Here is a 13,677-nt window from a genome sequence, read left to right as displayed (position 1 = left end):
CTCCATGCATATTAAAACACTAATTTAAATAAAAACTAAAAATGATAGTCCAGATTTAATTTCATAATACTTACAAACAAGCTGACATTCATACCCTTTCATCCCTCCAAAGTATGCAGACGGTATTAACCTTTGTTGGAAAAATACAGTTCCCTAAGAAATTTTTGTACAATTTACTGATTTGTCCCTGTTTTAGGAACTATTATAGTTAACAGGGGAACCACTGTTCATTTAATCTATAACTTCACTCTAACCTTTGTTTTTTTAGTGGATTTCTATTTTTTTAAAATGTAAAGTATAATTTCCATTGCTGTGCTTGATATGGCCAGGTGACCATCCCTCCATGGACAACCAATCCTCCAATATTCATGGCCTTTGGCTGTGCGTAGTCGGGGGTTGGTTGCAGGGCCCTATACCCATCCACTCACAGGCACCCATCTGCCCACAGGCATCCCCCCTCTCTCTCCCACAAGCACCCAACGCATTTTAATTTGTTTTTCTTCAGTGCCTTGGATCCACGTATCTATCATGATTCTCCAGGAGGATGTCCTTAGCCCTGCGGTGGTTCCAAACATTGACAAACCAGCATTTAAAAAAAAAATTCAAACCTGGAGGGTCAGTCTGGGGTTCCCCGAACAGCCCAGCATACCCCGATCCTGCCCCCCTTATATGTTTAAAAAAAAAGCATTTTTAGGACAGCTCCTGCATACCAATCACCTGAAAACTTTCCAGGAAGAAGCTAAGGTGGATAAACTTTTTTTTGTGCAAAAGGTTTGTGCAGATTCGTCAAACAGTGCCAACGTTATTGGCAAAAACATTTTTCCTATTGTAACTAGGTCCTACCTGCTGGCACTAGATAAAATACAATGCACACACATGAACAGCCCCCCACCCACCATAGTGGTAGTCGCCGCTAGGTATCTGTGGTTCAGGTGCACTGTCCATTGAAAAGTCATTTTTAATTCTCTTATAACTTTTTATCTCATGGACGAATTTGCACAAAATGTGACAATCTAAACTCGGTCAGCTAAGTTTCAGCATGTCAAGATTCGCGAAGGTCTGTCCATTGAACAAAAAGTTATTTTGGGCTGAAAAAGTGTATCTTTTCCCATGTTCTCTCCCACAGAAAATGTAGCCAAAACATAGAGCAAAAACAGCTGAACAAGTGTGCTCCAAACTTGGCATGAAAGCAGAACTTTTCTCAGAAAGCACACTTTTTTGATTTGGTGTAAATCTAATAAATTGTTTTTGAGATATGTGTTTAAAAGCGGTGCACACAGGTTTTAAAGGTTTAACACTTTTGTATATCTTGTCATTTGCACAGCCATTTGTAAATTTGCTTATAACTTTGGCATTGTTTGATAAATATGCCTGAACTTTTGCAGACTCTTAGTAGATTCATATTACTATTGGTATTTTTAAATTTGTTTTAATCTATAAAAGGGGGCGGGACAGTTAAAAAGGGGAATCAAAAGGTGTTCATTTTTTAATGAACTTTGCATTGTGTGATTAAGCTGCACAACATTTGGCAGAAGCTAGGAAGGATTAGTATTGCATTGTAATGTAAAGTTTTATGCTAGTCCATTAAGAGGCGTCATAGTTGAAGGAGGGTGGCTGAATACAATTTTTGTTAGTTTATAACGTTGGCACTGGTTGATCAGTCTTTATCAAGCATGGCAAGTAGTTAGTAACTGATGCCCATTGCAGGTATGGATCAGCTTGACAAAAGTTGGTGCAAAAACATATTCAGTTTCCTATAACTTTAGCAATATTTGAGTAATCTGCAGCAAATGTGGCAGGCAGTTAGCAAGTTAGACCTAATGCAGTTAATCTAGTTTTTGTGCAGATCCAAAGGCAGGGAGGGGAAGTTAAATAGAGGGTCGGTACATTTTTGACTTGTGAATAATGTTTGCACCATCTCATTAACCTGCATGGTATTTGGTAGAGAGTTTGCATGTTTAGCCTACTCCTTGTGTTCTCAATTTTATGCAGACCCATAAAGAGGTGGACATTTCAAGAGGGAGGTTGAAAGAAGTGTTGATATGCTAATACATTTATTTGACACTGTTTGATGACTACAAAAACATTTGGTAGACATTCAGAGGGTTTATCTTCTTGTTTGTAAACAGTTCTGTTGGTGTGTTCAAATATTAATTTGAGGACCATCAGAGTTTCATTCACTAATAACTTAGGCACTGTTCAATGAATCTGCATGCAGTCTGGCAATTAGCAAATTAAGCCGGTGCAAAGCCAGGCAAGCCATGCAACCAGCCACCACTGCACTTAGCTTAAGGTGGTTGGGCACAGGGCCTGGCCTAAGGCTGTGCACAGAGCAGAATGAGTACTTGGCATGCTGTGCTCAGTGGGGATTAGGCTTCAATGGCGGTTTGGGCACAGGGCTTGGCCTCACAGCCAACTCCTGCAGAGCACAGCTGAAGGTCTTGTTTGGCGTGGGTTGGGCAGCAAAGGGGTTGGCAGAAGAGATACATCTGTTCCTCTAGGTCCACGGAGGATCGGCAGAGCACCTTAGGCCCAATTCCAAGGGTGCAGGACTGGAGTGGCACCACTTGGCAGAGTGGGCAAACAGATGGCAGAGTCCAGGTGCTGTGTAGAGGTTGTTGGAGCCTTCTGTTTCTTAGCCTCAAGTTGGAAGGATAGCTAGCTAGCCCTTGAGGTCACTCTGTTGGTCCTGGATTGAACAGATGCAGGTCCCGTCCTTCTCCTCACGGTAGAAGGGCAGCCGTCCAGCAGAGTGGGAGTCCTTTCGGCAGTCCTTATTCCTGGCAGAGTAATCACAGGTCCAGAAATGTACTGAAGAATTTGTATCTGAGGTCCAATATTTATACTTGGATCTACATTTGAAGTGGTAGAAGCTTCTAGAGTTTTCCCCTTGAAAAGCATAGGCTTCCTGCCTCCCCTGCCCTGGCTCCGGAGTAACGACGGGGTATGCAGCCCTTTGTGTGGAGGCAGGACACAGCCTATTCAAGTGTATTAGGGTTGTGCCCAGCTCCACCCTCTCCTCCTACCAGTGATGTCCCATCCAAGCACACCTAAGCTCTCTATTGTGTGTGGCTGACTAGGAGAAATACACAAAGCCCATCTTTCAGTCATGTGACCCAGAGACAGGATACAAGCAGTAAATGGCTAAGGCAGAAAAATGTTAACTTTGTAAAGGTGGCATTTTCAAAATTGTAGTTGAAAATCCGACTTCACCGTAAGAGAGGATTTCCCATTACAATTCCAAAGAGATCAAACATGAACCAGTTGCCTGATCCCATTAGGAAATGACAGCTTATTAGATGTAATAAGGTTACTCCAATGCTGCAATGTTGCAGTAGTTAAAAAAATAATTTAAGAGATTTTCACTATCATGACCTGTAAAACTCAAAAATACATGTCCAACTTTGTAAATAAAATCCACCCTGTTCTCTGGGTTGTCCCAGGCCTCTCTTAGTGGTGACATATATGTATTAAAAAGGAAGGTTTGGGCATGACAAACCGTTTAATTTGCCAGGTTGACATGGCAGTTTAGACTCCACACACAGACTGCAATGGCAGGCCTGAGATATGTTTAAAAGAGCTACTTAAGTGGATGGCACAATAAGTGCTGCAGGCCCACTAGTAGCATTGAATTTACAGGCCCTGGGTACAAGTAGTACCATTTTACTAGGGACTTACAAGTAAATTAAATTTCCAATTGGGGATAAGCCAATGTTGTCATGTTTTAGAAAGTGAGCACATGCACTTTAGCACAGGTTAGCAGTGGTAAAGTGCACAAAGTCCAAAGGCCAGCAAAAACAAGACCAGCAAAAATGGAGGAATAAGGCAAAACGTTTGGAGGCAGACCACCCTAAGGCTAACATGCCCAACAAACTTGAATTGAAATGTTTGTGATGGTGAGCTGGGAAAATTAACAGTGTGCTACTAAACCATTAAAAAAAAAGAAAGTTGGGTAGTTCAAATTCTGATTTTAAAGGTGTACTTTCACTAGCTCAAACCATGTATATACATTTTTAAGATTTGGTTCAAGTGATCACTTTCAGGGTGGAGACAATATCTGGAACTGGTAGTTTTTTCATGTGATATGGCTCACACACACCACTCTGCTCCATGGGTTTAGTCAACTTAACTTTCATCATTTTGACAAGCATCTCTCATCTCCACTCCTTTGAATCTAAATTTCCATTAGGAGAGTTTCATATTTAGTAAATACCTAGGTTTCCTGGATAATTGATTGTTCTGTATTCGGATACGCTTATTTGCTCGCATTCTAAACAAAGATTGAAGGCCCTAAATACAAATTGGCAGTCGGGTTACTCCATCACAAAAATGAAGGATGTCCCCGCCCCCATAATAGAAGTGCATTAGAATCAACAACACTTGTAATATGGCCAAAAACGATGAAGTCCTTGTATGTCAAACTCTAAATATGGCCCTCAGACTTAAGAAGAGTATTATTATTTGATTTTTTATATTATGCTCTTGCCAGTTGTATGTGTTAACGAAACATTCTGCAGTTAGGTTTTCCGCCGATGCTTTAGCCTACCATTCATTTAGAGCAGTAAACATTGCATGAAATGTGTTATCATTCTCAAATTGACATCAAATATCCATTGATTACCTTCATTCTGTTTTCTCTCCAGATTGGTGCCGCAGTGCCTGGCAATAGTGAGCGATTGGCAGACGGTTCACAGGCACCTCATCCCCATGAGTGAGTAACCACTGCAGTGTTCATTGCCATCTGCTCTCTTATGTCATACTTTGCATTGATTCTTCAATCATCAATGTCAGAGAAACCCCTCTTATGGCACATCTATCAGTATAGTGCAACAGGTCATTTTCTTGCTATTGTGTTTTTCTTTAATTATTACAGTGACACATCTTTTGCTCGGCTTTCTTTTTCTTCATGCTCTAATAGGAATGGTCCAGGCCTTGTGGAGTTTGATAAAGCAAGGTAGTTCTGTTACCATGCTCTTGGTTGGGGTACAGCTATGTTGTACTCATTTGCCTAAGAAGCTTTTTGTACAAATCTTGCATGCTGATGAAAACAGGATTCACCAGATATTTGTTACACATTTTGAGATCAGAAATATTGACCTACACAATTATTGAATCCACAATATTGTATTGCTAAGGTACGTAGAGATATGTGGACGTACAGCTTTACAATTCTAAATGTGAATTTCTTGTCTCGACGATGTTTGTGCAGGTTGATATTAAGAACTCAATGGTGTGACTCCCCCTGTTCCATCATGGCAGCAGACCTGGTGCACACCTGACATGCTGAGCAATTGGGGCAAATACTTCCCATCAAACTTTGGCAGTTATGTTGGGAACCATAATAAAGCACTTACTGAAGACCAATTCTCAGATCCCTTCTGGCACATTGCCCGCAGTTCACGCCTATACCCCTCACTTAAGAGAATCTGGGTATTTCCCAAAGAGATAAAAAACAATGGTCCATTTGGAGATATTTGGAGCATTTTTCCCACCTGTAATTAGCAATAGAGTCAAGAGCTGCACAGTTAGCCTATGTATTCTTGAAAAAGGTCAGGCCTTTGATATTGGGGCACCTATTTAATTTATATCTAAAGGTTTGTGCAACAAATAATATTTCTGTCATACACTAGTGACAAAATATATTGGAAAATGTAATGTGCAGACAGCGCAGTGCTTTAGTTTCGAGTTCTGCATATTGTAAGGGGATTCGTAAAGCGGAAAAAAGAGGAAGTTTCTTCGTAACAAATCCTAGTACGCACAGTTCCAGACATAGAATGCTTCGTTTTAAAATTGTTAAAAAATTCTCTGTTATTAGGATTGTTTTTCTGTGTATCAAATATGTCTGACACTGAAAAAGGCATGCTAAGGTGGAATGCAGGTTTAGACCATGGCAAGAAAGTTATCACTAGACAGCAGTTTCAGTCGGGCGGAGCATGGCCTCTCCATTAGACCCTACACTCGATGTATTCGTATTTTTTCCATCTGACACTTATTTGATGGGAAACTCTTGATTGGAAGAAAGTGTAGGGGTAAAGAATTACGGATGCATATGTGTTTTCCAGAAGAATATTTAATGAAATTAGATAAACATACACTGGGTTGACTGGTACTGTCCATTGTCTGCTGGCTGTGCTGACGCCCCAACTGACAAAACCACGCAGACCAAATGCCCCCCCCCCCATGCATTCCCTTCCATACCTCACATAATCATGTTTGTACACTTCGGTTTGTGATTTCCCACTCAAAACTGGCACATATGCTTACCACACTCCTTCCTCCTTATAAACACAACACCCACACACCTTCCAACATTCCTAAGATCATGATTATCATGGACGTTACAGCCCTTGACCGTCTATGACGATAATGACAATGCAGCCGCAGCCCGACCGGGTCTCTAATGATCATGACAGTTTCAGCCCCATCCGGGCCTAAGATGATCACGCAGCTGTAGCCCTGACTGAGCCCACGATGATCATACGGTTGCAGCCCTCACTGGGGTTATGATTATCACAATAGTTTTAGAGGCAAGAGAGTGCTTACTTGATATATGGATCCTCTCTAGCTCACTCTCCTGAAGTCCGCTGTCTCTGGATGTCCCACAGCTATTAAGGGCACACTTTGCCATCCTGCAGGGCCTGGCAGGCTGATTCCCTCTCTCAGCAGGCATGCAGACAGGTATCTAGGTACTTTAAGACTGATCCACAGCTCTTCCAGCAGAAAATATAACAGATAATGTAGTATCCTGGTTTACTGGCTCTCAGACAGACACCAGTTTTGGTTACACTCTGTCCTTTTGGTACTCTGCTATAGGGATGATCCACAGTTCCTCCAGCAGCAAATGCAGCACCCTGGGATGCTGACTGTCAGGCAGACACTAACTCTGGTTACACAGCAGCCCTTTTAGTTCTCTGCGAAGCAATATCTCTAGATCTTCGAACTGAACTTGGTGGGGTGGTCTGGGTTCTATTTTAACCCACGACAGGAGATGAGGATCAATTGTCTTAAACGGTGGAACCAGTTTGGGGTGGTCATTTTTTGAATTGTACTCCTCATGCTGCCCTCAAGTTACAGCCTTTGTGTAGAGTGATGCTTCTCTCACCGCAGATAGCACTGGGTCTGGCCCCAAACTAGAGCAGCCAGAACAGAGGCACAAAGAGCTGTGAGATTTCTCCACCTGACTGTTTTCTGACCAACTGGAGGAGTAATCCGGGTCAGAGAATATAGCGGGCCTCAGCTAGAAACGTCCACACCTCTCACAACAGAGTCTACATTCTCACCCTTTTGCCCAATCATCCACCAAATGGCAGTGCTTAGGAAATCTAATCAACATCTTCTTGCTAACAAAAGACCACATTGAGTTTATAAATGTAGCCCCTTGCCCATCCTCCTCACTTTAGTCTCTGGCTCTCCTTCATCTATCCGCAGGAAGGCAGGCATTACACTTTAACTGTCTGGGAACACAGGCCACACCCTCCATTTTGTGTTATGGTAGGGAAGGGCCATCATAGATAGAACACTCTGACCTCCTTGACTCAGGCTCCATCACACTTACTTTGTGACTACACATGTTGCATGAACTACACATGCTCACACACTTTAACCTATATATTTTTTGATGAACTTTACACAAATACACTGATCTCTTCAAAAACATGTTATGCTGCCACCAGTGCTTGTATGTGCTGTACACAGAACAAGGACAGTAATGATCTAGTCATAATAAGGGAATGCTGTTTGCCCCCTTCCAGACCCTAAGATAGATCCAAGATCACACCCAGTCAAGGGCAGGCCTCTACTGACCTCTGAGGTTGGGGTGATACCAGCACCAAAAAAAGTGATGGCATCAGATATACATGCAGTTAGTCACTGAGAGCAGGGTAGCACACCTGATACTATGCATTTCCACCCGACCAACCCTTGCCACATCTGCTTATCTTTCTCTTCATATATAAAGTTCCTCTGATTTGATTTGATTTTTCTATTTATATAGCGCGCGAATGCCCGAGGGCGTCTTGGCGCTGAGACGTACCACTAGCTCTTGAAGATGTTGATTAGAGCTGTGCAGAGAAAAGCCATGTTTTAACTTCCTTTCTGAAGGACTTCAAGGATGGGCTGGTCTTTATGTCTAGTGGTAGTTGGTTCCAGATTCTTGCTGCGTATACCAGGAAGCTTCTTCCGCCCCAGTTAGTTCTCCTAAATCTTGGGATCCTGATGAGCTTCATTTGGCTAGATCTGAGAAGCCTGTTTGGCTCATATTGTTGTAAATGCGGCTTTAGGAATTGTGGTCCAGTTCCGTTTATTGCTTTGTATGCCAGGCACAGTGATTTAAATTGTACTGTTTACAATTGGTAGCCAGTGCAAGTTTTTTAGTTTGTGGCTGACTGTTTCGAACTTTGGTATTCCTAGTATCAGCCTGGCTGCTGCATTCTGCAGGCGTTGTAGTTTGAGTAAGATTTTCTTCCTTGCTCCGGCATATAGGCCGTTCCCGTAGTCCAGTCTGGACAATGCTAGTGCTGTCACTACTGTCTTACGTGAATCATACGGTAAATAAGGTAGAATTTTTTTGATCATTTTTAGGATGTACCAGAGTGATGATGCCAGTTTACTGGCTTGAGCGTCGAATGAGAGATTGGTGTCTAACGTGATCCCTAGGTTTTTCACCTTTTCTGACGACTCGGGGCATCTTCCCAGATCTTTTGGCCACCAATTGACCAACATCCGAGATCCCATAGTTTACCACTCTCAACCTTCGTGACTAATACCACATGCACCTCCTTACAAGTGCATCATATCCTTATGCCATTCTCCAACAAATTCCTTCCTCATCTGCCAATTTAAATACATGCTCCATTACCTGATTGAACTCTGCACTTTTCCATTGGATGTGTGCGGTACAGTGATGTCTTTTTGTGCTTTATACCACTATGCAATGTTCTATACATGGAGAATCATTAGCAGATAGCAGCTCCTCTTTGATATCTACCATACAAAATACAGCACCCTTGATTTATTTGATTTATTTGTTGATTAATAAAAATCATTTCAAACAGAAATAAAACACAGTATATAAAAAAAATTATTTGTATACAGATTTACACAGAAATTTTTTGCAGTATTAATAAAGAGCAGCAATGAATAAAATGCATTTGTACAAAATAGCTAGAGGAGAATATCCAAACCCTATCGTAAATAAAATGTTAAATCCTTTATCTTTAGTCTTAAAATTGGCCAATCCTGTAACAGTTATGATGTAAAGTTTCTGCTTAACTTTTTTTTTTAAAGTAAATTTTAAAAGAAACATTTTCATTTTCATTACCATTTTGCATTAACAGCATATTACTAAACTAACAGTTGGAATCGGTTTTGGCTATTAGTTTTTTTTCGTCAATAAAGATAAACTTTACAAATTGGGAGATCAGGCGAGGCGTTGACCCAGTGAAGCAGGTATTAATGGTGTGTCGACATGTTCTCACCCCTAATTCATTAAAAATAGGTCTTAACAGAGTCTTCTGCTAGAGTCTTCTGCTCTTCTAGCAAATGGGGGCATGTAGTCACAATATTTATTAAAGTTTCGTCATAGGAACCATATTACCTACAAAGGTTAGAGGACCAGTTTTTTTCCCATTTAGGTATTCCATCCTTAGTAGGGTATCTCCCAAACTGTAATAACATAATTTTTTTTTTATGAATGATTTTAGGTGGGTCAGCAAATATGATTGGTGTTCTAATTTAATGAATGAGTTGGTAATTGACCAAGAATTATACTTTATTCTGAGCTCATCTTTATCTAAATAAATCGATAATAGGTTGGCTGATCTATTTAATGTTTGTTTAAAAACAGATTTGCTCCTCCCCTCTTCTTCAAATGTTGGGCAATCAAAATTATTTAAACTCTCGCTTAAAAAGGATCTCCAGCTGCAGCATGCATATCTTGTTATCTCCTGCCACCATTGGTTTGAAAGGGTACCTTGTTCTGAGCGATATAATGAATATAGCATTTTTAAGAAGGCAGATTGTCGTACCAGGGATTGCCTTTTCAGACCAAATTCTAATCTGACATTAGCATGTCCTATATGCTTGGAAATCCTAAAAACTGATATGAAGACTTTTATTTGCAGGGCATCAAGAATTTTCGCATCTTTGCCATGAAAAATCATTAAGCCGTAAATCAAGGATGGAATCAGCTTTGCTTTCATGACCTTCAATAGATGTTCGTGATTTGGACATTACAACTTGTCCCTCAACTTTCTAAAAGCAAATGACAATGCTGTTGCCTTTGCTTTGAGGTTAATAAAGTGCTGTTTAAAAGACATATTATCGTCAAATGTTATTCCTAAGTATTTATACAATTTTACAGTTTCAATATGTAACCCATTAATGTTCCATTCTTTCTTATCTGATTTTGTACCACCTATAATCATTATTTTTGTCTTTTTGGTATTGATTTTCAAACCATTAAGAGTAATGTAATGATTAAAAAAATCAATTCATCTTCTTAGTCCTGTAACAGAATGAATTAATAATATAGTGTTATCTGCATATTGTAAATACTTAATGCCTTTAGGGCGAGTGAGCGTTAACTTCTTTGAAGTGTCTAGGAAGATCGGCCATAAATAGATTAAAAAGGCATGGAGCAAGTACACAACCTTGTTTCAGACCAGTATTAGTTTCAAGACGGCGGGTATACATCTGCCATCTCCGATTTTGATCTGAACCCATGTGTTGGAATATAATAATTTCATCATATCCAGCAATTGCTTTGGGATACCCCAATTCAAAAGTTTAGCCCAGAGTAAATTTCGAAGAACAGAATCAAAGGCGGCTTTCAGGTCGACAAAACAAATATATAACTTTTGCTTTCTATATTTAGCCCTATCGCCTAGTAAAGTCAATAAAATCAAGTTTGTGCTGGTTGATTCGCCTCTTTTAAAACCGGTCTGGAAAGCTGGAATTAGTTTGTTTCTTGAGGCCCAGTCTACCAAGTCTTCAAAGAGGCAACTCGCAAAGATTTTGGCCTCCACGTGAGTTAAAGCGATTAGTCGGAAATTTGCTGGATTGTCATGTGGTCCACTTTTATATATTGGCTGAATTATGCTTCCTTGCCATGACTCGGGAACTGATCCAGATTTGATAACATCATTAAATAAAATTGTTAAAAGCTCTGGCCAATGCTTGAGATTTGCTTTAAAAATTTAATTCGGAATCCCATTGGGGCTGGGGACTCCGTTCGGTCGGATCCTGCTCATTGCTTTTTTGACTTGCTCTACATACCAAAACGAAGTTTCTTGGAACAAATTACCTGTACACATCTCATCCACAACTGATAACAAATGTTTCCGCAAAAAACTCAAAACCTGGCTTTTCCCTCGAGCCACCAACTAGACGCGGCACGCTGTCTGTCGTCCATTCTTTAGCTGCTAGCGCCATGAGACCTTGCGGTGAACTGCGCGCTATATAAGAATGTATGACATTGACATTGACATTGTAGTTCCGCTTGGGCAATGTGCAGGACTTGCTTCTTAGACCGCAAATCCTCAATATGTAGCTCTGATTGGTTGTTATGCTGGACAGAAGTGTGTTTTCTGCTTTCTTCTCCACTTGATATGTTTGACTTCTGGCAAAAAATTTCGGAGTAGAGCTGTAAGGCCGAGGTTGGAGCGTAAAGATTATAAATAAAAGATGCCCAACAAGATTCATCTATATTCGCGCTATTCCCCTTTTGCTACCATTTTCAAGATTGTTAATTATGCCCCAGAATAGTTTTGGATTTCGAGTTTTGCATGAAAAATGTAATTTGGCCCATAGTCTTTCGTAATATGATTGTTTGGCTTTCCATAGCTCGTCCTTGTATTGTTTTCTGGAATTTTTTAATTTATGGATTTCCAAAGTTTTTTGTGCTACATTTAGTTGTCTGAAAACTGCCTTAGTAGCTCTATTAAGCTCTCTTTTTAGGCGAAGCAACCGAATATTATACCATCCTGATTTTTTTGTCATCATGATGAAGCCTTTTGATGATGTTAAAGGGGGAAAACGATCTAAAAGTGAAGTACACAGACATGGCCAGATATCAACCATGGACTTCCCTTCTTTTTTTTCCTCCAGAACTTTGTTCATTAAAAGTTTGAGAAAATCCATTATTTCCTTTTGGTTTTTCGGATCCCATACTAGCCTTTTAAGGCTAAAGGCTATTGGTACAACTTTCAATGATCTCCCTTCTGGTAGATGGCCCAGTGATAATGTCAAGGAAATTGATTGTGGGTTGTGATCACTTTCTATCCTGGGTATTACTTGATATTTATGAAGGGAGTTTACCAGCTCAGATGATATAATGGAGCAATCAATGACGGAGAATTTACCTGATTTTATATACGTGGGAATTTGACCATCATCCTCTAATAACATGAGGTTAAATTTATCTAGCTGAGATCCGCAAATCTGTGTTAATGCTTTTATTGGTTTGTTGACGCAGCACCCAAAAATTATTTTACAGAATCAACCAACTTCTTTTTAACCAAACATACTTCTGGACAAGACTGTAGCAGATGATTTACGACTGGGTACAACTTCATATTGCCCTAATAAGTCCATTGCAAAGTTACTTAACACAAAAGGGGGAATAATCATGAGCCCTGCACTATCACACTATGACCTTTCATTGTTATTGCTTCCTGAACCTCCCAGGCAGCTTTCTCTTACCCAATCAGCTTAATTTCTTCTATTAAGCTATGCTGATTACACTTGCATATGACGATCAGCACCACTTTCCCTTTCATCTCCAAATTCAAGAAGTGGAAAATCTGACATTAATTCACCATGTACATTACTTTTCCCCTGAGCATAATGCATCTTATGCTGAAATGCTCGGAACAGTTTATGATTAATGTCTAAAATAAACCTTATTCCTCTCAGGCACATCCTGTAGTACTCAAGATCCCAAGTACATGCTAGAAAATCACATTTAATGACAGAGTAGTTTTCCTGCTTGCCTAAGTGTCCTTAATCCTCATAGGACAATCCATTACACATTTTTGTATCTCATCAGCAACACCACTCCCACACCACAATTGCTAGCATCAACACCTACAGTTCATTCTCTCAATGTTGCAATAGATTTCCAAGATGGAGCATGTATAATTTCTTGTTTAAGAGGGTAGCACTCTCAATACTGAGAGATGTCCTCCGGGTTCCAAAAAAGTCCTTGCAAGAAGGTTTCGTAGAAAGTAGAAGACTTTAATCAAGAAAGTTGTTTGAATATTTATTCATATATTTCACTCCTTGTTGTATTCACAAGTGTATTCCATCATTCAAATTCCATTTTTACACTCATATGATCCCACTGCATTTCGGCATTCCAATCATGCCTTCATCTGGGGATATGTTCTGTGAACGAAGAAAACGTGTTTGTATTTTACATGGAGTATAGAATGTTCAATGACTCAATAGTGAACTGTGAAAAAAAAGGGGGTTGACTGGACAAAAATGTGCACGAAATCATAATAAAAAGTGACTATCAAGATAACAGGAAGGTGTACTTATAACGCTCGGTTCGGGCGTGCAACGTGCTTAAGAGTGAGCTTGCAAGAAAAGGATATAAAGTTGTAAAGTTGCGCGTAGTTTAAATCGCGTGGTTTAAAACGCGTGTATCGCGCTGGAGTTTTGGTCCAGTTAAACCCC

At 40.2% G+C, this 13,677-nt stretch overlaps 1 protein-coding gene across 1 annotated transcript in view; it reads left to right on the top strand.

Annotated features, from left to right (window-relative positions):
- GPATCH2 (G-patch domain containing 2) overlaps positions 1-13,677 on the top strand; it is a 568,925-nt gene that overhangs the window by 385,578 nt on the left and 169,670 nt on the right. Inside the window, exon 6 of the mRNA XM_086927907.1 lies at positions 4,644-4,711. Within this exon, the coding sequence (XP_086784033.1) occupies positions 4,644-4,711 (68 nt within the window). The remainder of the gene's footprint in view (positions 1-4,643; positions 4,712-13,677) is intronic.

The sequence above is a fragment of the Lissotriton vulgaris genome, chromosome 6 (genome assembly GCF_964263255.1).
Source record: "Lissotriton vulgaris chromosome 6, aLisVul1.2, whole genome shotgun sequence".
Taxonomy (NCBI): domain Eukaryota; kingdom Metazoa; phylum Chordata; class Amphibia; order Caudata; family Salamandridae; genus Lissotriton; species Lissotriton vulgaris.
This window is presented reverse-complemented; position numbering and strand designations above follow the sequence as displayed.